The following is a 23512-nucleotide window of genomic DNA, read 5'->3' as shown; positions in this document are numbered from 1 at the left end:
CTTGTTCCCTTCACTGAAAAATCAACCTTTTTTCTAGCTTGACAGCGGCAAGGCATCTCTTTGGTTACAAGAAAGGAAAAAAAAAAAGATTTTGGCTTCACAACGTAAGTATGAAATTAATCAGAAAGAAGGCACAAAATAATTAGTTATTTCATACAGGTCAATATCAATGGCAGCAACATTTACAATATTACAATATGTATTAAGAAAATCTTGGCGACATTTTAGCTGGTCAATACCAGTGTAGTCTGAAACAACTTCAACAGCTATATCACAACTTCACCTCTGCCAGGGAATGGCCTCAAGATGTAATTCCTGGTGAACTCAAGTTGAAAATGCCACACAACCCAAGCCAAATAGAAGCAGTAATCACAACATGATGCTCGAGAAAACTGAGGGGAAAAAAAGTGATGGGCAAATCTTGTGACACCTCGCTAATTAGTGTCTCCCTTCTGCGATGTAAAGTCACTATGACTTAGCCTCTATTGAAAAGTTGTCAAACTGCACCAGTTCGAAGGTCTGTGTGCCAATGGCTGCCCACCCGTTCTTGGGCTCCAGGACGACTGCGTTCTTCCATAAGGGATATCCATTTAGCATTCCCGAGGCATACTGGCCCTGCAGACAGGAAGAGAAATGACACAAACCAGGCTCAAGTTACTCCACGCATGCGACTAGTTCTTTGCATTGTGAACAGGTGGGTCTCTGAACCAACCTCTATGGTGAGGGTTAACGTGTGCCAAACCCCAGCTCTTGTTCCAGATTGGCCCTCCGCCAGCACAGTCTGTCCACCTTTTGAAGAGGAGAGAAAGTGGAAGCACACAAATGGTTTATCTCCGTCTCTTATTGTGTACGCTGCCAGCTGCATTCAGGCACCACAGCGGACTACAGCAATGAGTGCATCAGCAGAAACCATAAAGCACTCACGGAGGTCATTGGTGACTTTGTAAGTGCCGTCTGCGTACACCCAGTAGAAGACCCCCTTGGCGTTTCTGACCGACTCTCCCCCTTTGTCCACCCGTGCTGCGATGAACACGCCTCCTGTCTTCGGCGTTTCAATGTACACGTCACACGTCACAGTCAGGTTCTGCCTGTAAAACAAGAAGGAAAAAAAAAAACAAACCTGTAAAGTGCAGGACACAACCACCACGAGCAACTATCACAGCAAGCACAGGAAATCAACCCACAGGAAATCATGTCGTCCAAAGTTAACCATTACTTTCATAACTTTATTCAATGGTTATGCTCACAGGCCAACAGTCAAAACTGACACACAGGGGCATTCACATAACATTGGCCCTACGCATTGCTGGAGGAGGTAACAAACATTCTAGATTAATGTCCATGTATAGAGATGTGTGTAAAGAGAGAGAATCTGTACAGTGGAAAATGGCTACTGTTGAAAACTGCTGAAATTCACTGCAGAAATTCTGTATTTATGATAGCACTATTTATTACAGTGCTGGGTAATGGATTGACCTGGTCTGTCACATTCTGTATGCACTGTTGTTCTTGTGACTTTATTAGATGCAGTTCTGTCCCCTTTCTTAAGCTGCTCTGCATATGAACTTCTGCCATGTGACTCAATGTACAGTACATGTAAGAGCAACAGGGGGGGGAGGAGACCTTAGCTGAGCTACAGGATCTGGAGCTGGCAGCACTAAAAACTAAATGTGCTGGCAATGTGCTGCCCTTCCAGCCCAATAGCAGACGTGCGTGTACCAGTTGTGGTCTCCGATGACGCTGATGGTCTGGTCAGCGTCGGCGGCCCAGGTGACCGGCCGCTGGGTGACCACCTGCCGCAGGGTGAACACATGGGGCCCAGGGTCAGTCAGGTTGATGTAGTACTCAAACACGCCCGTCTGGTCTGCGAAGTCGGGCGCCTCTGTAAAGGCAGGGTTACCTGTGGGGCAGAGACAGAGGGGAGCAACGTGTAGGTCAGAGCCTGAGGCTTCGGACCGAATGAGTCTAGGATCAACTCCTGGGTAGGACAGTGTATTACAGACCCAGTACTCTCAGGGTCTCACCCTGAATGCTGCCGAACCATCAGCATTGCCACATTTTAGCTAATCATTCACGTATTTCAGTATCCCTCAAACTAAACTAGAGGCTAGTTACAGTGCACTTGAAATTCAACAGCAGTGTGATTGACATTAGAAATCCCCATCACTTTTTAAAGGATTAAAGAACCTGTTTTTCCTGACTTGAACAGAATTTCTAGCACTGTAATTTGCTGTGTGAATCCAGGAGGAGATAAACACTATACAGACGAAACAGATGACAGATCTTTTGGCTATACACTTACGGACATTGAAGTCATCTTTGTACGATTTTGGGAAGGGCGTGGAGGCTGGTGGTGCAGGGTAGCTCCCTTTGACACCTGTAGTTAAGGTTGTCAAGGTGTAAACCTCATCCACGTCCAGCTCCAAGGTGAAAGTGCCATCAGAAATCTATGAAAGGATAGAATGGGCTGAATATATTCTGAAGCTATTCTACTTCACAGTCACAAGTAATTGTAAAGAATCTATTTGAAGAGTCAGTTGACTAAAAAAAAACCTATTAACTGGTTTATACATACACTGTACTGTTCTATAAACAGGAAAACCCAATATAGCAAAGCTTATTTGCCACTTTGTAAACAAGTCCCCACATCAGTGGCATTTTCTGTTCCAACAGATACTCAACAGTGTATGAGAAAAGCATGCGTCTAAGCACATGACTTCTACAAAAAAAAACAAAGCAAAACAAAAAAAAAAAAAAACCCACACTGTGTGTGTGACTCGGGTTTACCTTCATGGGACTGAGCTGCTTGAAGAAAGTGGGATTTTTAGTTTTGAAATCAAACTTGGAGTGCCACACTTGGAGAGCAGAAATAGAACCCTGAAACACAAAGAAGGTGAAAAGCACTTTCAGACTTTCAGATTTCAAATGCTACGTGGCTGAACCTTCAACACGCTGCAGAACAATGTTAGTACTCTTTCAGAGTACTCACAAAAGATCCCTTCAGCTGGAATGTGGCATTCTGGGCGGAGACATTGTAGGCAGGCAGTGGAGGTCTTATGCAGATCGAGTGATCATGAGTCTTAAAAGAAAAAAAACAGATCAATGAAAACAGCATCAAACATTCACATGACTTTGATAACTGCAGTCAACGTTCAAAGTATTTTGCTTATTACAGGTAACACTCACATGACTTTGATGACTGCAGTCAACATTCAAAGTATTTTGATGATTACAGTGATGGCATATGAGCTACAACTAAGGCTGGCTTTATTCAGTTTTATTCAGTAAATATCCTGAATCTGTTTTATTGGTTTTGCAACAAGCAAGCAGAATTAACCAAGGATTAGCAATTAATAAAGGATCCCTTTTCACACTGATGCGGCAGGGCTGTCTTTGTGCACTTAATGTCAAATCATTTTATCTATAACAAAGAATTGGTGTGCGGACTATATGTTGATGTTTTGCGGGTTTCCAAATGATGCTTTTGCCATCCAAACAACGTACAAAACACAAGCAATTAGTTCACTGAGCTAAAGACCCAAAAACTGAAATTAGGAACTTCTCTTCCAATCTTTCTTTAGCAGACACTCACAGTATCTCTTTTGTGATATCTCAACATGTTCCTTCGCACTTTCTTTTGACACACTTTCATACTGATGGCTGACTAACCAACTAATCAGTTGTGAAACGAGGTGAAATCTGTAGCTCACCAGCGTCCACCAGATTACAGTGGGTTATGATGCGGGTTACAATGCATTTCGTTACATTCACCACACGATTTACAGGTACTGCAGAAGGCTACGGCACGATCACAGTCCGGTCCTAAAAATATCCACATGAAGACGCTGCAGGCACCAAAACTGACGCCGCAACCTTCCAGGAATGCCACGTTTCAGGACTCAGAAAAATCAGCGTTACCATGGTTTCAATGACGACGGTGAGGTTTCCCTTTCCGTCCGTTAAGGCGACGTAGCTCCCGCCCTGCGACAGGTGCCCTACGGTCTGCAGATACGTCCATCCAGGCTGGGCGAACTGGGTGGTGTGCGCTAGGAAACGGCACAGCAACTTTCACAGACTAGTTCTCTCATTTCCCATATACAGGGCAGCAGTGGTAGCAGTGGGGCCAGAGGAACATGGGGTAAATCCCCAGCACTACCATTGTTCTCTTATATGAGGTGCTTAAACTGACCTGAGTCAGTAAACAACCAGAAGTATGAAAACGAAAAAAATGTTAGCAATGTAAATCAACCCATATATGAGCATCTTAGAAGCTAAAACAGTAAAACACAATCATAATAGTCATAAGAGTAAATAACTATATGCCAATCCAGAGAGGAGTCATCAATCCTTTGGTGACAAACCCAATGGTCAGTTCAGTATTGTACACTGGTACCCAGAGACCATTAAGGTATTCTACACAGATGAGTTACTGTAACTTAACTAGATAGAAGATAGCAATGAAGCCTTGCAAGTCTCCCTGGGTAGGGGCTCTGCCAAACCAATTAACAGTTTTTCCTTTAGTGACAGGCTGCACTATGCTGAAGATGGCACGTGTGGGTGTGAATCCACCCAATGGCGTGTTGCCTGCACTGCAAGCATCTCTGCAGAATATGAGTGTTAGACACAGAGAACCAGATAAGACATTCTTCTCTAAATATTAGCTGAAGTGAATTCTATTTTAACTTCAAAAACTGATACTCTATGACACGCTTGACACATTTATATGCAGGAAGCTTGCTCTTAAGCTTAAAGCTCCACCAAGCTGAGGCTGTGACAAGACACTGGCTAACTGATAATATGAAGATGGCCTGTTTTGAGCAGTCATAGAGAACAGCCACATGTTTTGAAATATTTGGATCCTGAAGCTGAGGCAGGTTGAAATCAGTTCAGTGTAGTTCAATCTGTCCAAGTCTTCCCTGAGCCAGCAATTCTTTGTCTGATGTCATTAGACAGCAAATATAAGGTAAGGAGAACACAACGTGCAGAAAATCAGCCTCCTCCAGTTCCCACTGAGGAAGCGAGGGAGTAACAAAGGAAATTATTTTGGCCTAATGTTCTTCATTCTGCCTACGGCTCACAGTTCCGGCCACATGTGACATACAGTGAAGGATACAGAGTCATGTGTCCTGCAGTTAATCTCTTCGCACTATCTGGGTACGGCCAAATGACAAACAAGCACGACCCAAACCAACACTGGGTGAGAGCGCTTCACTTTTGTGTATCTGTTCGCAAAAGATGCACACCAAATTGCATGCGACTCATTGGAGCTGTCGCAACACTGCACGAAAAGGTATTAGTAAAAACAGCATTTTTCAAATATCAAAAGTCCCACATGACAGAACTGGATGGAAAATTCATGACTTGATGTGACTGTTGTACCATGTGACATTTCAGCACAAAGGTGACTCATACACACATACCTGAACGAATGCACTAGAGCTTTCATCAAAACTGGCCTGAGGGTGTAGGAGTTCATGTGAAATGGAACACGTGTGCCTCGTACCGGTAATCCATATGGGGGACTCCACCACATAGTTCCCGCTCCACGGCTCCTCCGCTGTCATGAGCCCGTTCCGTCCAAAAGAGAGGTCCTCATAATAGCTGGCAATCAGGTTCCACGAAATGGTGCTAGATTATGAGACAGAAAGAGTCAGCTAAGCATAGGAGACTACAGTGAGCCAAATTTTGAATGGAAACTTAAAGACAAAGCAAAACTTATCCTGCAGTATGAAACTAGGCCGCAAAAAAACATTATCTCAAACACAAGAACATTTAGCAATGGCTTTACAAACTAACTAATTCAGTGACCATAGCCCGATACATGTTGACAAAGAAATAAAATGCTCATTTTCTCTTTCCTTAAGAAAACCTTTCTTTCTGCCATCCAGCCTTCATTTAGCATTTATTTGTTCTTATAAATATTGTCAACAAACATTCAAATAAGAAAAATCTTGTCTGAGAATGGGAGCTGTTAGAATTTTCCCTTTCTAGGAAAGCGCACCTACATAGTGTGAAATGTTTTATTCCAAAATTAAATAATCTTGTAAGGTGATACATTTTCTTGTAAGGATGTCATGATCCGATACCTATACTTTAGCTCCCATGGAATTGTCTCAACATGATGGGAGTACTGTCAGCCGCTGTTTCATAATGACCCGCATTTATAGCATTTATAAAAATGTTATCAATTGTTTTGTGGCACAAACTCCTGATTTATTGAGAGAGAAAAGCAAGAGATTGAGAAAGAACATGAGAGACAGCAAAATCAGTGAATTCATAAAAATTCTGAAAAGGCAAAAAAAAAAAAAAAAAAACATTTGCCCCCATTGGTGGACTTTCTTTTAGCTTGCCATAACTCACCCTGTACCTCAAGACACACCTGTCCAAAGACCATGATTTATGTCTTGCTGTATCCTGTTATTCTCAAACAGCCATGCAGTATGTCTCATGATAGTGCATATCTACACTGTACATTTGTTCATTATTCATATCTCACTAATTTTTTGGAGAATAACTTTTGGAGGCCTGTGGTCAGCAATGCAGCTTCTGCTTGTAACACTGTGCCTATGAGAAAACAGGATTCAACTCCCAGCCATCTGGTTTAGGACGTGGTTTCCAGGAATGCATTGTGTCTATACGTGGGGACCACCTGTGCAATATGAAGTGAATAGTACTACTGTATTGGGAGCATTATGAAGTTCCTCACAGTTCTCAGTGTTTGTTAATGTGTTTAGTTTGTGTAAAGTGGACACGTACGAGGTCATCCTGCCATTGACGTAGTTCTGGTTGAGGATGCGGGCCCAACAGCCCCCGCCAACATCATCATTGTAGGTGCTGTAGTCCTCTGAAGACCAGAGCTTCTTCTCTGTCTTCAGTGCGTCAAGGACGGTGTTGGTCCCTGGGTAATGTGCCCTGTAACACCGTGCAATAAAAGCCATCTCTCAAAGCAGCCATGCCCATTCCATTCACTCTCCCTAACCCCCTGTCATGTGCCATTACTTCCTGTCATGCTCCATTACTTCCGGTCACACTTTACTTCCTGTAGCACTTCCTGACATACTCCATCATTTCCTGTTACGCTCCATCACTTCCTATCACTTGGTCCTGTTTGTGAGCACCCTGTTGTGCAAAATTCACTGAATTTCTCCAACATTTAAATTATCTGCACAGTTCATTGGAGTGAGTGCACCATGAAAGCTGCTCCACCTGCCATGCAGTGAATCTGTTGAGAACTTTGCATGGCATGAGGTTCTCAAACACAACCACTTCCTCTGATCATCACTTCCTGTCTTTCCACATTACTTCTTGTCTTTCTCCATCACCTCATGGCATGTTTAATCAAAGGGTGAGATCTTTTTCTTTTCCAATACACAAGCAACAGATCATAAGAAATTCCTTTCAGCACAAATAAACTTTGCACTGCTGTTTGTAACCAAGTTTCTTAAGGAGAGCATCTCCCCCTCAGAAGTATGTTGATGAATCTAAAGCCATTGGGAAAAGCAGTTTGCTTTGCACTGTATTTATTGAACACTTTGTTCCCCCACACTATTCCTGTGAAGAGTTCTGTCAGCGTTAAAAAAGCTCAACTCCCTTAAGGAAACAGTGAGAAAAGATAGCACAAAACAAGAGCATACCCAATAACTTCAACCACTTTGTGCAGTTCTGGATCGAGCAGCAGGGAAAGGGATATGGGCTGCCACAGGTTATCGCTGGCTATGATTTTAACCCTTTCCAAACCGCTCTTATCCAGGGTGTATCGCAGGAGCTTCCGAGTGACAGCAAGAAAAAGACAGAAATGTGACTGAGGGGTGGCGACGCCAGCGCGTCCCAGTGACAGTCCTTATCAGTGTTACACATGCCATGCAGAGTACTCACATGCACCACATCTCTTCTTTGTCACAAATATCATTTCATGTTTTTTTTTAAAGAAACCCAAGAAAAACAGCCACCAACATTTAGTGTCAGGTGTCAATAACCAAAAACCGTACACTATGTTATACTAAAAAAAAATCATTTCTGCAATAAAAACACAACTGTTGTGTCAACAGTAATAAACAGAAAACTGAATTTGAAGCATTTCCTTGTCCAGGTGTGGAACAGAAGCTGACCATTCAAAAAAACAGCTAATCATTCATCTCCATTCACGTGCTGTACTGAAAAATACCCAAAGTGTTTCAAATTCTCACCAAAATATGACTGAAAAACACTGCTTACTGCATTCATAAAAACGTTAGTAAGTGCTTTCCACTGTATTCCGTGTGCGTCACACTTGTTAGTAAGCAGCCTTTAGTAAGGGAGGACAGTTCTCAAAAGAAAAACTGTAATGGGGAAACAAAGTGTCACGGCAGCAAGCAAGCGCTAAGCTCTACTTTTTCTCTAGCGTCGCTAAGATCCCTACGCTCCCTTACTTACCCTATCACTTCAACAGCATCGTTGAGATAAGGGTCTACGATCATGGCACTGGATACGCTCCAGTCGCCATCCGCCGCGATGATGCCAACATCGGTTAAGCCGACTCTATCCAGCGAGTCCCGAAGCACCTTAGCGACAGACGACACACTCAGGATAGCGCACGGTGGCGAGCGCTCGAAAGGGGGTCAGACAAACTCCACAGAAGTTTAAATCCCCAGCAGTTGGCATTGTTAGAAAATTTTGGTAGAGGACAAAACAATTCATATATTCCTACATTTGGATCTGACATTTGGATCTGACATTTCCAACAATGCAGAAATTTGTTTTCAACATTTAAGCAGGCTATGCAGATTGCAGGGACCGGGAAAAAAAGAACAAAATCAAATGTTGGTGGCTGCTTTTAGTTAGCTGGATAATTTGCCCTTCATTTTCCATTAAAGTATCATTTTTAATAATCTGAGGGCACAATGCACAATAATCGACTGATGTTTTTGATTATGCAAATATATTAGTATGTTTTCTTTATGTTCATGATTTTTTGAGGAAAAAGTGACAATACAAGACACAAACGTAATCAAACGTATTCACATTAATAAACAGGCGATTCTTACCTTAATGTATTTGCTATCAAATTTCCTCTCATTCCATATCTGTGTGGTTTAAAAGGAAACACAAAAAGTCAGTGTGGACAACCTACAATTTACGGCCGATACGTAGGCCTTACTTAATGTCAACACTTAATAATTGCAAAACAATGAAAATGTAAAACATACCCCAATATAATCGATATCCAGGTCGTGGTACTGTTTAGCCCCAATTATCCAGGTAACAACGTAGAAAACCGTGATATCTGGGTATTCAAACGGCGTGTTCGTCCCGTGTCCAACCCAACCAGGAAAAGCCCAGGGTAAACCTTAAAAGACAACACGTAGGTCTGTTTTCACATTGCCTATTTACGCCCATGTGACACATGTTTGTCATTATGCCACTACGTGATATTTTGCTTATACAATATTGTTAAATTGACGCGTATCCACCTCACCAATGAGTGTGATATTTGGGTTCCTCTTCTTAGCTTCTCTCATCAGCCACCACTCATAACCGCGAAAGTAGTTTTCGTCGTTTTCGTAGTGCATATGCGAAGGCTCCGTGCCATCTGTCAGGAGAAAGTGCATTTTTCCAGTGCTGTCAGTTTATCATAGGATAACTTCACATCAAGCAGAGAGTACAGAGCAAAAACTGCCCGAGCTCGTATCAAGGCTACGATGCTATACATGTAGTTGTTTTATATCCTTACCTGTTGTCTGTGCATCTCCTCCAATTTCAACTTTCAGAATTTGTAATGAGGCCCCAAAGTTAGGCTAGAAAATAATGAATAAACATGTGTATGAACACAACATAAATCTCATCAACACAAATTAAAGTGTTCAGGATAACTATTGGCAGAGCCTTTGTATGTGCATCAAGCTAATAGCCACGGACACTTTCACACGGAAGTGGAATTCAAAGCTGTATTTCAAACCTGCAAAGAAGCTTTTAATGGTATTTAGCAATGTTTAATACTTTACTTAAGGAACTAGATCAGCTGGTTTCAGTGAAGCTAATCATTAACTTAGGGCGGTAAATATTTCTTATTGTAATGTTTAAAACGAGACATTCAAAATACAATCTGAAAACACTCTAAGGAAGGTGAATGCTTGACAACTTCGTTTTCATAGCGAAATCTGACGACAAAGCCAGTCCGTCTGTTTACCATACATACACCCCACATCGGCAACTGCAACACAACAAGATGAGTAGCTATACCTTAAAGAGGTAGTCCAATATTTGGCTACGATACGGTTCAGCGTAATTTACAAGAAGACGCGACGTTGCCTAGAAAGAAAAGGTACAATTCGTGTCATTTTGACTTTTAAATGAAACATCGGCACATCACGGAAGTGATCACATAAACGCCGCTCGAAAGCGCTCACCCCACCGCCGCTTAAACCACCAATGCCATCGAACTGCCTTCCCAGACCAATTTTATCGTCCAGAACATAACTGTCCGCGTTGCACAACCAGAGACAAGAACAAACCCATAAAATGCCTGAGTACAAAACACGTGGAATCATCGTTAGCCGTATTCACTGCTCTGCCACAACAGGCTCAGACGCCCAGCTGCGGCATATTCACCTGGCCCTCAATCACATGATGCTCTCCGCTCGTCACATGATTCGACACGCCTCCTCATTGGAGAGTCACCACGCTGAACTGAGATCAGCGGCGTCACACGCTGTGCTACGGCGTGCTGTGCAAAATGCTGAGCGCGTTCACTGATATGTAAATGATCTGGATAGGTCGTGCCCCGCTCCTAGAGAGTCATATGATGTTCATACTTTTACCACTAGAGAACTTCACTTGAGCTCTACACAATCTCTAACACATCAGACACATACGAACGCGGATATAGGACCAGATACGTAAGTGCCTGCCTGAATGCGTCTGAATGATCATGGAAAAAAATATGAAGGACATTTTTTCAGCAGTCACCCTAAATTTATATTTACATATATTACAAGTTGATTATTTTTCCTTCGATATTCTCCCTGGAGAGCACACTGTGTCCAGCAGAAGCAGTCAGTAGAAGCAGGAGACAGGAATGCTGATGTAAGCACCTGATAACATCACTGACCTCTGCGCTAGTTCATTGCAGGTAACCAGCCTGTGCAGTAGCTTCCGTCTACTGTCACGAGTCATCGTAAAAGGCTCCCTGCGAGTTCTGTGGCTGGGCTAAACTGGCTTATTCTCTGTGACAGTACGTGTGGTTGGATATAAAAGCACATATTTTAAGTCTTGGAACAGCCTTGACGGTTGTGGTGAATGGTTGGAATGCAGTTTTTCAAAAGAAATGTGCAACAACACAAACAGAAGAAAGTGCCTGGCTTTAGAAGTGTTTGGCTTTTGGTCTGTTTGGGCAGGAAGAGGGATAGCATATGCAGAAACCTAATTAAGGACAGCAATATGCCTATAGTAATCAAGCCTTATGAATTCCGTGACAGCATTCTATTATGTTTCCCTGAAGACATTCTTGAGATACATGTTGTGAGTGTTATTGCATGACTTTTATATTGGTCTTTTATGTCAATTTTATCATAAAAATGTGAGTGCTGCTGTATTTTTAAAGAAACACAGGGAGTCAGTACACACTGTACACACATCAATAACATTTTATGTTTTACACTGCATCAAAAAGACAAACATCTCGAAAACAACCGATAAACTTCATTCCATTTTTTTTACATGAAACAGAAATATATTTTTCTGCATAAATGGAAAAAGACTCCTTGATAATAAAAACCACCCTAGAAATAAACTGGAGCTGTGGAACAGAACAGTTTTAATTACAAACACCTAAATCTTTTATTTAAAAAGGCACAATCAAACATTTACAGAGTATTTTCATTTGAATATGATTGGAGGGTGTAATGCATGATACTCAGTCTGTCAAGTCTGTCTGGTCTCCTGTCTCCACTGTAAACGGCTCAAAAAGATCCCGAGACTTGGCCAAATCACAGCATGTCGCCCTGGAACCGCCATTACTGATGCCCCGAAACAACATGGCCGCAGGTTACTGTATAATACATCAGATACCTGGGGAGATTTAGTTAAAATAGGGATTATTATTCCAAGAATGTATATGGGTTACATTATGGTTATTAAAACTGCAGAAGGTTAAGGTAAGGATGTTGTTAGAATGATCAGTTTTTGTGCACAGCATTTAAGTATGGTGTGTATACCTGTGTGCAGCGTTTAACTACTTAATGTGTACATCTGTGTACAGTGTGTAACAACACTATGGGGGTGCCTGTGGAGGGTAGAATGTCACTGGTTACCTCGTGATAGGTGATAGTGACATATTTACCTGATGGGCAGAAGGGAGAGGTGATAGTGACTCCATACACCTGTGACCTCTGATCGGGCAGGTATTCATCTGTCACCTGACGGCCATCCTCACTCAGGACCAAGACTGCTTCCCTGCAAGAATATCTTGATCAACATCAGTAACTCTGTCTCCCAAACAGGAGAACTTGTCAGAGTGTGAGACTGTCTCTAAAGATCGGTTCTGTGCATTAGTCTTTATAAGAAGAGAATCACCACCAGATACACTGTGATAATAATGACCCTATCCTTAGAGTTGCATTTGTAAGATGAATGAGCAAACACAGTCAAAAGTGACTAACATGGGAGCAAAATATGTTTGGTGGCCTCAGTGGGTGTGGCTTATGACCAGGAACAGGGAGCAGCAGTTGGGACACGTTTTGAAATTACGAACAATGAAGACACGAAACACATGAAAATCAATAAACTTGAGTCAGATCAAGCAATGTTGTGAAGTGCAGTGTAAAAATTGTGTTTTAAGAATGGTGTAGCTGGGCATGGGGACAAGGGTGCTTCACCTCCTCCAATCAGAGAAGTAGAAATGGCTGTCGTAGCGCACCATGCTGAAGGGATAGCTCAGATCACTTTGGATCTCTCGTCTCCCTGTCCCATCGGGGTACACACACTCCAGACGTTTTGTGCCTGGTCATAAGGAAGACACTGGTTATTATTTGATCTGTTTCAGCAGAAAGTTCACCTGCTAATCAATATATTCTAAATCTATCTAAATTCACATTGATATTTTCCTGACTGAAAACACAAAGGTCATTGATATTTGTTAAAGGCAATGTGACTTTGGTGCTCTGTTACCCAGATTATCTTTTTCTAACATGCCCCCTTTTATACCATAGAATGAGTAGATACATTAAAAAGGAGCTTCTTTATAAAGATTTTTTTTCTTATTTCTTATCTCATTCCTTAACATTAAATTAAGTGAATACAAGAAAATGAGAATAAACACATCCAGGTGCTGGCTATTAAAAATGGCTCCCAATAGAAATTAATGTACCCATATAATGTCATCATGCTCCCAAGCAAAAACCTTAAATTACAGAATCAGTCACCATTTCAACCAACCAGAGGGCTTCATCACTGAGATTTTTCAGATTATAATTACACATGATTATGTGCAGATTGTTGAAAGTGATCAAATGCTGGTTGCAGGGTAGGTGGGGTGCCATACCTGCATCTGCCCAGCACAGGTATTTTGTGGAGGGGTCAAAGGTCAAGGCATTAGGCAGTCCAATCCTGTCATGCACCACCACCTTCCTGTCATGGCCCTCCACTGTGGAGCTCTCAATTTTTGGGGCGTCTCTGTTCCAATCCGTCCAGTACAGCATTCTGCAGAATGGGACAAAGGCCTCTGGAAGATCTCTAGCCATGGCATTGTGGTTTAAGCATAAAAGATATGCATGGCTGTGTGTGAAGGTAGCCCTGATTCCTTGTAAATGTATAATTTAAAAAATGAATGCTGTGATCAATACAAGCCCTCAAACCACAGCACACAAAATCAAACCCACTGACAGAGAAGTTCTTCTATCCCTCTGAATCTGCTGTTATGCCCATCATTGTGAGTGCTGTTGTTTGGGTGTATTTCATTTTATTGGGAGATGATTAACTCTGGCCTTTTCAAAGTATTCCTGCCAGGGGTCCTTTCTGACAGTACTGCTCCAGCAGAGCTAGGTGCTGATGAAATCCTTTACACTGTGAGTGCCAACAGGGTGAGTTTTAAGCCTCTGTCAAAGCATACCCACTGGGAGGGTCCACCACAATGGCTCTGGGGTTGACCAGGTCTTCGTCAAACAGAATCCTTCTCCCACTGCCATCCAGGCCTGATGTTTCGATTCTGTCCGTTCCACTGTCGACCCAGAACAATGCCCGATGATGTGCATCCACAGCCAGGCCCTCAGGACTGGTCAGCCCTGCCCAAACCAAAGTGAAATATAATATAATATACAGAGAGATAGGTTGTTCATCCCAATAATATATGTATGAATACATTTAAATTTGTTGATACAAAGTATAAATATATTTCAACATACCAAAAAGCAATAATTTACATATATTGGTTTAACTAAAAATATATCCTCTAAGATATATTCTCAATATGTGATATTTTAGTATGGGTGAACAGTATATCACAGTACATGTATTTGACTGGCAGATGCCCACAGTTAAAGCAATCTATCATGCTTCCACTAAAGTTGCTAAACTTGTATTTTGTGGAAAGCAGGTAAGGTTTTATTGTGCGAGACATGCTAGGTCTCTGTTACATGCACTTTTAGGTTAACCCATCCTGTGTGTATTACATGTTGTGAGGTTAACCCATCTTGTGTGTATTACATGTTGTCAGATTAACCCATCCTGTGTGTATTACATGTTGTCAGGTTAACCCATCCTGTGTGTATTACATGTTGTCAGGTTAACCCATCCTGTGTGTATTACATGTTGTGAGGTTAACCCACCTTGTGTGTATTACATGTTGTGAGGTTAATCCATCTTGTGTGTATTACATGTTGTCAGGTTAACCCATCCTGTGTGTATTACATGTTGTGTGTATCACCTGTGCTTTAAGCCGCTTTTTTGTTTGTACCTGAGTTGATGACAGTCTCAGAGTCTGCCCATGGCTCTAGCCTGGCTCTGCTGATGGTCCGTGTGGCAAGGTCTGTCCAGTATATCTTCTGCTCTTGGCAGTCATAGTCAATCCCAACCACAATGGATCCCTCCGGTTTCAGGATACAAGATTGAATGCGACCTGTGATTAGTGCCAGGCTCAGAATACACCCCTGAGTCTGTGATTGATGGCATGTGCCCCCTGAATCTAGGATTAACACTAGACCCTGAATGTGTCCTCTAATCTGAGCCCTTCAAGTAATGCGTTTCTGTTCAGGAGTCATATGGACACCCTTACCTGCAGTGTTAGCAGTACTGAGGCCCCCTCCTTGTCCAGGTGAGGCCCGTTGATGGGCAACACCCCAATCTGCTGGCCCTGAGCATACAGGAGGGTGGGTCCTGAAAGGGGCGGAGTTACATCAGGGTGGGGCTGCAGCAGTAATGTGGGAGGGGCCACAGTTGGAATGCCTGCCGGTAACAGGGAGGTCATGTTGGTGGACACTTACATTATATTATATTGTCATTTAGTAGACACTCTTATCCAGAGCAATTCACATATATGCTACAGTTTTACATGTTATCCATTTATATAGCTGAATATTTACTGAGGCAATTCCAGGTTAGGTACCTTGATCAAGAGTACAGCAGCAGTGCCCCAGCGGGAAATCGAATCAGCAACCTTTTGGTTATGAGCCCAGCTCCTTACCACTATGCTACACTGCCTCTCACAAACTTAAATCAATAAGGAACAAAGCGAATCAAACACAAAATTTTAAAAAATAACTTAAAAACTGACATGTAACCTGTGCATTAATCAAACAATCTCCAGGTTGGATTTTGCTTTCCGAATCATTCCTTTTGGCAGTGTTGATTGAAACTGACGGGCGGGTCGGACTCACAGGCGGGCCTCACGGCGTCGTGCGAGCGCGTCCCGACCACCTCCCTCCCGTCACGGTCCACGCACCAGCAGTAGGTGCTCTCTCCGTAGCACTGCACGGGCTCAAACTGGCCCAGGGCGTCGCACTGCGGCAGGTAGTCCCGCGGGTCCGGCTGGCCCCCGTAGTGCTCCAGCAGGCTCGTCCTCCAACGCTCGCACGCCGTCTCCAGGCGTGGCAGGGGCGGGGCTGCTGGGTAAGCATTACCGTGTGTCTCACACCCTGAGTCACCCTCCTGTCCCACTTTATGTAATAGAAATGATATGTCCACAGTATTCAAGAAGATAGGACCTTCATCCACAATAGCCAGCAGCTATTGTACTTTCGCTAGATTCAGTCTGATCAGGTAAAGGAGACAAATAAGAGTAGGGCTTCTCCATTAGACTGCTTTGGTCACAGTGCTCTGTTTACAGTGTAAAGATGAAACATTCCTTATGCTGGTCAGACAAACATTATCCCTGGTCTGTTGAAATACTACTTTATGAGTGAGGCCTTTGGGACAGCAGATTATAGCTCTGCTCTCTTCCACTGGGTAATTATCTCAAATATAGACTTGGCTCCACTTGGCTGTGCAAATTAAGATGAACATCTGTGAGACAGAATCCATGCAGATTTTCTTTACTGGGCTTTCTACAGCTTCTACTCAGGTGTTTGTACACAGTTCGTGGGTGGTGTCTCAGATGTTTTTACCTGTCAAAGAAAGTTTGTAGGTTGAGTCTGAGGTGCTTTTACCTGCTTGAGACAGCTTGTGGGCAGGATCTGAGCTGATGGTACGTGGCTGGTCACAGTTGGGGTGTGGCATGGCTGGGAGTGTCCTGGTACCTGCTCGCTCCTGCCCCCTGCTGTCCACGCACCAGCATTGTCCTGTGGTGGCATGGCACTGAAGGGGTCTGTACCCGCCGTCCTCGTCACACTGGGGCACAAAGCCCCCTCCCACCATGGGTCCACCCCTCCAAGCTCCCAGACCCCCCAGCAGGGCATCTCTGTGCTGCTCACACTGGGTCAAAGTGCGCTGTGGGTGGACTGTAGGAAGTGCAGTGGTCAGGATTGAGAACCCAAACCCTCATCCAATCAAATCATACAAAGACCAGAAACATAGAATGAAATCACCCAACCAAAATGTAGCATAACCGAAAACATTACACATACTCAATCAATCAAAATGCATTAAACATCAGATCCAATTGACCATTCATAATAAACCGTAACTGTAAACATCAGTTCTGTTCAACCAATGAAAAAAAAACAGTATGACTGGAAGTGGCCTGACCTGTTCAGTTTGACGAGTAGAACTCTTAGCAATGGAATTAACAATTTACTGAATGGTGAGACCAAGTGCAACTTTTTACTGCTGTTGTTGATGATGCTCAGGTGGGGATGACCCCAAAATCACAGAGATATCCTAACCAATGATCAGGGCTTACCACTAAGGGGCAGGCAAAGGAACCCATCCCCCTCGTACCCGTGCCTGCATCGACACTGGAAGGAGCCAGGGGAGTTTGTGCAGGAGGCGTGGGCGTGGCACAGCTGGGACAGGCACTCATCGATATCTGTGAAAGGAAGAGAACTGACACTGCCTATCAGACATCCATGTCGGCTTCTCCTTTCACATTATAATATCCACTATAACTGGAAATTATTCCATAAAAAGCACTGTCAAGAACTAACTAATTCCTTTGTTAAGAGTACTGTATCTAATGAAATGGTATTTGAATTCTTTGAGAAGCACTAACGTCTATACTGATTATTACCTTACCAGACATCCTTGTGCTTAAAATACCCACTACACCCCTTCACAGCTTCATCTATGACCCAAAAACTTCTAACTTCTACACTGCAAAACTACATCCTTGATCCTATGACCTCTGATTCTATTATCTCCTACTCCACACTACTGTAGCCATGACAAAATAATGACCATAGGTATTCAACACCTCTATCTGTCTTTTCTCTGTAATTCTGTGCCTACTAGTTTAGGAAGAATTCTGGTCCTGTCTGCATTGCTGTGTTAGCTATGGATGTTCTGGCTTTGGCCGTGCCCCTTCATGAATATTCCACACAAAGCAGCAAATCAGAACAGTTTGGGCATTGACAATGACAGAGGCAGAATTTGCTAGGCATACAGAGCTGAATGAGTATAGAGAATATCTGTGACACTACTTCACACTCCTATATTTGACCCTATGGCCTCTAACCATTTCATCCCTGCACTACAGCCACAACCCTATAGTCTATAGCCACTGACTCCTGTACTACACGACTTAACTACATCCATGACCTTCTGATCCCCTTCAATTGCTCCACACTCTTGCCCCAGAGCAACAGATGAAGAATGTATAATTGAAGATGTTCTTGGCTGGAGTTGTCTGAAAATATGCTGGAGACTTGTATGAAAGCATAGGGGAAGGGTTTGGTCTTTTGGTCCAATTCCCTAACAGCTGCACCAGCGGCCCATTTCTTCAGACAGGTGGAGCTCACCTATGCAGGTCTGGCCATCAGGTCCAAGCTGGTATCCGCCAAGACACAGGCAATGGTGACCGCCTGGAACATTCACACACTGGGAGAGAGGGCCGCACATACTGAGACCCTCTGTGCACTCATCTACATCTGAGAAAGAGAGACAGGAAGATGAAAAGAGAGAGAACAGTATTAGAGATAATCTGCACAGGATTAGTCTTTTTGAAGTCCCCAAAGTATTTTACCTCATATCTTGACCTCAGTAAAACAAGACTGGATTAGCTTTTTAGCTCTGTTTGCTTTTCATGAGTTAAGGATGTGTGTTATTTTTGGAAAGAAAGCTGCGTGCTCAGAGAGAAACAGAAACGTCTTGCATATTACCATTGGTGATTTTGGAGAAACATGCTTTATACCTGCACTTTATCATAATTGATAATGACACTATGATAAGTGGAAATAATATAGCATAAATAGCAAACCTAAATTGCGTGAATTAGAACAACAATGAAACCACAGTAACCACACTCCTCAACCCCCAAAAAGCCCCCCATCACCCTGTACCCCGTCCCTTACCATGACAGCTTTGGCCGTCACCCCAGTACCCCACGGCACACTGGCACTGAAACTCTGTGCCCTCACCCGGCAGACAGAGGGCAGCAGTGTGGCAGTCATGGGTGCCGTCCGAGCAGGGGTTCACTAACACTGGCTTTGAAGGGTCCTCTGGAGGGACACAGTCAGGGTCATAGTTCAGAGGTCATCAAGGGATAGCAGCAGTGAATTACCCAAAGTACTATTTTGTTTCAATAATCATGACAAACAGGGAACCAAAATCAAGCCTTCCTGCTGATTTCTTAATATGAGCTAGCGTGTAAGCTCTTCCACCCCACGCAGCACAACCTGGCACACACAAGCTTTTACGCAAGGATTTACGAGAGCAATGTCACAGGGGGAAACAGGATGTTACACTCAGCACTAATCACAGTTCACTTAAATACAGACACAGACACACACAGACAACCACATGCATTCACACACACACACACACACACACATACACACACATACACACACACACACATAAAGTTCACCTCCAACAGGCCCTATCACGTTGGCGGAGGCGTATCTAAGGCTGTGCTCCTCCTCCTCGTACAGGATGGCGACGCGTTCCACGCCCAGCTGCTGGGTGTCAGGGCTGGCCCGGGGACCGTGGGGACAGTTCCTGTATGAGATGTTCCAATGCAGCAGGAAGGAGAAGGTCTCCTTCCCGCCATCCGCTGAAACCACCGTGTACTCGCGCACCGATGAGGCTGTCACCACTGGACCCAGAAACAGCAGACTACATTACCCAAAGTGCATTTTTGGTTTACCTTGCTTCACAGCCCTGGCACAACACCAGTCTCTATGGGCCACCACCACAAGACATTCTATCAACATGTTTCTGGATATTTATGGTAAAAAAATCAATTGACCATGCTCTCCCCATATGTGATGTGTTATGACCTAAAAAGCAACCATTTATATTTCAAACCCATGACAGACACAATTGACTTTACAAGGAAGCTAAGTCAGTTTGCATAGACCTGTTTGGCTTGTACAGCTAAGTGGCAGGTTGGAGGAATGAATTCAAGTGAAATCATAGGTACAGGTGTGCCTTATCTGAGTTGTACCATTGTGATGTCATAGATAGAACAGAACAGGTTTTCAGTTAGGGTTAGGTTAAGGAAAAATTTTTCTGAAAGTTACGACAGCAATCTTAATTTCCTGTCCCAGCAAAGGATTTCATAACTAGAGCCATCAAGCTTCTTGACACATGCAGTGTTTGAGGTTGGCACAAAATTAAGGTTAGGGGTAGGGGTGGGGTTAAGGTAAGGAGTAGGAAGAGAGTAAATTCCTGGGTGGGCCAGGGTTTGGAATAGGGGTAGGGTTAGTTTGTGAAATTGTTTTTACTAAATATACACTTGTGCTTGTAATGCATGGGCCTATTGCAACACCTTTCCCTGTTATGCCTGGAGCCAAATAACAGGAGGGTTATCTGTACTTAAATGACTTGAGGGAAAAGATTAATAAGGAGTAGGGGTAAATTTAGGTTTAGGTTTAAAGTTTTAGGTAGAGGTAGGGTTAGAGTTAGGGTTTTTGGGTTGGGGTTAGGTTTAGTCTATGATATACACACTATTGCTTGCAGTACACAGGCCTATTCTAAGGGTTAGGGTTAGGTTTAGGGTCAGGATGGGTGAGTCGGGGTAGGTTTAGGGGTGAGTAAGGTAGGTTTAGGGTTAGGTTTAGGTTTAGGATAAGGGTTGGGGTAGATTTAGGGTTTGGATCAGTACCTGATTGTTGGTACTGGTATGTCTCCCTGTATGGCTCAATTTGCACTGTTGCCCCAGGAGCTATGAAGGGCACATCACCATGGATACGGGTGTCCACACTCAGGTAGTTGTGGTAGTCCAGACCCTCTGCTTGCTGAACAATGGAGACATGCTGGTTTCCAGGACTGAACGTCACATCCGTGTGACAGGTGAACTCAGCCCCTGACACAAACACAGCGAGAGGGAGCTTTCATGCCTCTTCCTGCTCTGCGGGTGGCTCAGCAGGCAAAAGCAGGGGCGACACTGCGAGTCCTCACCGGTGATGCTGAATCCGTTCTGGTGGTCCAGCGTTTCCATGGCAAACAGCCACCCGAACAAGCCGGCAATGGGGGTGAGGGGCATCAGGGCCCGGCCTGCCAGCTCGGGGATTTGACTGAGGGTGGTGAAGGCGCGCCCGTCGCCCACAACCATGTAGGCATGCAGGTCCACACCGCCCAGCTCCACCAGGCTGTTCCCCACAGACACGACGCCCTGAACCTTCCCACTCACGCGCTGAGGGACGCCTGCGTGGGGCAAAGGGCCTCAACACTCTGAGCATGATCCTGACCGGGCATTCTCACAGTAACCTTACTTTGACTGATCTGATTATTTTTAGCAGAATGTTGGCCCTGGCACACCGATGGGCACGTCAGGCCTGACAGACTAAATTGCTCTGACACACTGGTGCCCACACCCACTCAGACACACCGACAGTCACATCTGATCTCATGACAATCATCGCATCATCGTCACCTGACTCTCACCCTCCGGCAGGCACTGGTGCCCGTTGCCGTAGTAGCCGGACCGGCAGTGGCAGCAGAACCCGGAGGGGAAGTCTGTGCAGTAACCATCCTGAGAACACCGCTGGTGGAATCTGGCACACGTCTCCTCTGTGCCTCCAGGGATCCCTTCACCTGAGGATAGAAAGGGGAGAGGTCATCCACAGCAGACTGCACCACTGCAGAGGTCGGGGGGGGGGGAGGGGCGAAGGACAGGTCATCCACAGTGGACTCATCCATTGCAGAGAGTGGAAGTTGAAATGAGAAGACAGAACAGATCCTTCCAAAGTTACTGTAGGGTGAAATGAATAAGGAGCAGTCCTGAAGTGCAGGTCTGGAAAGAAGAGAGAGTGGAAAAGGACAGGAGGCACGACACGGATTGTGCAGGAGGGGAGAAAACCTGAGACACAGAGAGTGAAGCAAGCTCACCTCTGGGGCCAAAGTCTAGGTAGTCTGCAGTCTCCCCGTGGAGTGGAGGGAGCGGGTGCCGATCCTCCAGGGGAACGTTTCTGAGCTCCTGAACACCTGGTCCTGAGGGGTCAGAGGTCATTGGGTAGAGTGTTGGGTCAGGCTGAGGCTCAGTGATGGTGAGAGGAACCTGAAAAAGGCAGAGAGCACAGGTAAGGGAGTGGACTACTATTATATTTCCATTAGCCATGTTCAGCTTTTCCTGGGCCATTCTGCTATTTCACCATGCTAAAGGCTCACTGCATTTCTCCATTTCTGAATCAATGCATCACCTACAAAATTCAATAAGAGCTACATTCTATATATTCTATTGCAATAGCTTTTCAACTGTGAGTGAACCAGGTGCAATACTGAGACACACATCTAAAGCAAAGTTTCCAGTGATAATAGTTTCATGTCACTGGGGTCTCCAGATCTACCTCTTTTGACACATGTAGGCTCAATACACACATACTCTGTACAATCAATTCTGTCTTTGTGCTATATACTTTATGCTACTATGCTACTAAATACACTATACTGTTTTCAGGTTATCCTGTATGGAATCTATACTAGATACGAAATTGTCTCTACTCCCTAGTGCATGGACTGTATTCTCCACACCCTTCTTATTATATATGCAGCACCTTATATGCTCAATGCTGTACAGCACTACTAGGTGTCACATTGTTGCTACTAGTCAATGTCCTTAAGCATCAATGACATTCATGACTAGCTTCTCCAGTTCTTCTCAAGTACCACTCAGGTTCGTTCATACTGCGCCAAGTGCAATCAAGATTAATCACTGCACTGTAACTGACAACTGGAACGGGATATGATTCAGGAACATCCCGTAACTTTCAATCAGACTGAAAACACCCAGGGAGTGACAGGCATTAATGCCAAAGGGAATACACAATACAAACTACAACAGTGGGTACCATACACTACACAAATCTTGGTATCTTAATCTTCCTTAAAGCTATAGTGCTTCTCATTGAAGTGAATTTCTTTGTAAATGTTATGAGACTTTGCATGCTTTAAATGTCTCTTTAAAGTGGTTTAAGGTACACTTGTGCTATTAAAAAGATTATATGATTGAATCTGTTGTTCAGCTAATTAGTTGCGGCAAGCTCTACTGAACTGAAATGGTTGACCCTAACCCTTATTAATTTTGATATATATTAAATATTTAGTTCTAACTTTACAAAAAACATTTGAAATTCAAGATCTCAGAATCATCTCAATATTATAAATTTTGGTGTTGGATTCAGCCACCATGATGTTAGTCTTTGAGACTGACCTTTGCAAAATAAATAAATAAATAAATAAATAAGTAAATGCAGTGCCCTAGTTTCTCGTGGTAGCCAGCGGTATAGTAGACCCCAATTCAATGGTTTATTGGTTAGTTTTTTCATCAAGCAAACTGAGTGGTGTGTTAATGTCAGCTTCTATTTCATACCAGTGTTTAAGACGTAAAGAATCGTATACTGTGGCCTGGTGATATCTAAAGCGTTATAAACATGATGTACACACACGTTTGCATTAAAAAGGACTTTTTCTGAGATTTCCCCGTCGCAAAATAGTACAGCACTAATACTGT

The 23512-nt window shown here is 43.7% G+C and overlaps 2 protein-coding genes across 3 annotated transcripts; both read right to left on the bottom strand.

Moving 5' to 3' along the window:
• Positions 1 to 6: 6 nt before the first annotated feature.
• Positions 7 to 10587, bottom strand: LOC118792116 (galactocerebrosidase-like). 2 transcript variants are annotated; one of them, XM_036549831.1, is made up of 17 exons: positions 10386 to 10587; positions 10219 to 10287; positions 9710 to 9773; positions 9455 to 9568; positions 9186 to 9325; positions 9024 to 9062; positions 8413 to 8540; positions 6757 to 6912; positions 5504 to 5628; positions 3919 to 4046; positions 2990 to 3079; positions 2788 to 2877; positions 2303 to 2447; positions 1720 to 1900; positions 925 to 1088; positions 713 to 789; positions 7 to 615 (listed from the first exon to the last, which is right to left on the bottom strand). In XM_036549831.1, the coding sequence occupies exons 1-17, from the start codon at positions 10524 to 10526 to the stop codon at positions 469 to 471; spliced, it is 1998 nt and encodes a 665-aa protein (XP_036405724.1). In that variant the 5' UTR covers positions 10527 to 10587; the 3' UTR covers positions 7 to 468. The 2 variants fall into 2 exon arrangements, with proteins under 2 accessions (XP_036405724.1, XP_036405723.1); XM_036549830.1 differs by lacking the exon at positions 8413 to 8540 and adding an exon at positions 7635 to 7765.
• Positions 10529 to 21958, bottom strand: LOC118791832 (nidogen-2-like; the record flags this gene model as incomplete). The annotated part of the gene is made up of 17 exons (XM_036549313.1): positions 10529 to 10546; positions 12288 to 12429; positions 12852 to 12975; positions 13517 to 13674; positions 14084 to 14255; positions 14927 to 15056; positions 15245 to 15414; positions 15846 to 16070; positions 16656 to 16904; positions 17306 to 17431; positions 18360 to 18488; positions 18912 to 19058; positions 19427 to 19654; positions 20666 to 20866; positions 20962 to 21207; positions 21448 to 21597; positions 21892 to 21958. Coding segments are annotated over 17 exons (2682 nt in total), but the record flags the coding sequence as incomplete, so codon positions are not given.
• Positions 21959 to 23512: the final 1554 nt, after the last annotated feature.

The sequence above is a fragment of the Megalops cyprinoides genome, chromosome 17 (assembly GCF_013368585.1).
Source record: "Megalops cyprinoides isolate fMegCyp1 chromosome 17, fMegCyp1.pri, whole genome shotgun sequence".
Taxonomy (NCBI): Eukaryota; Metazoa; Chordata; class Actinopteri; order Elopiformes; family Megalopidae; genus Megalops; species Megalops cyprinoides.
This window is presented reverse-complemented; position numbering and strand designations above follow the sequence as displayed.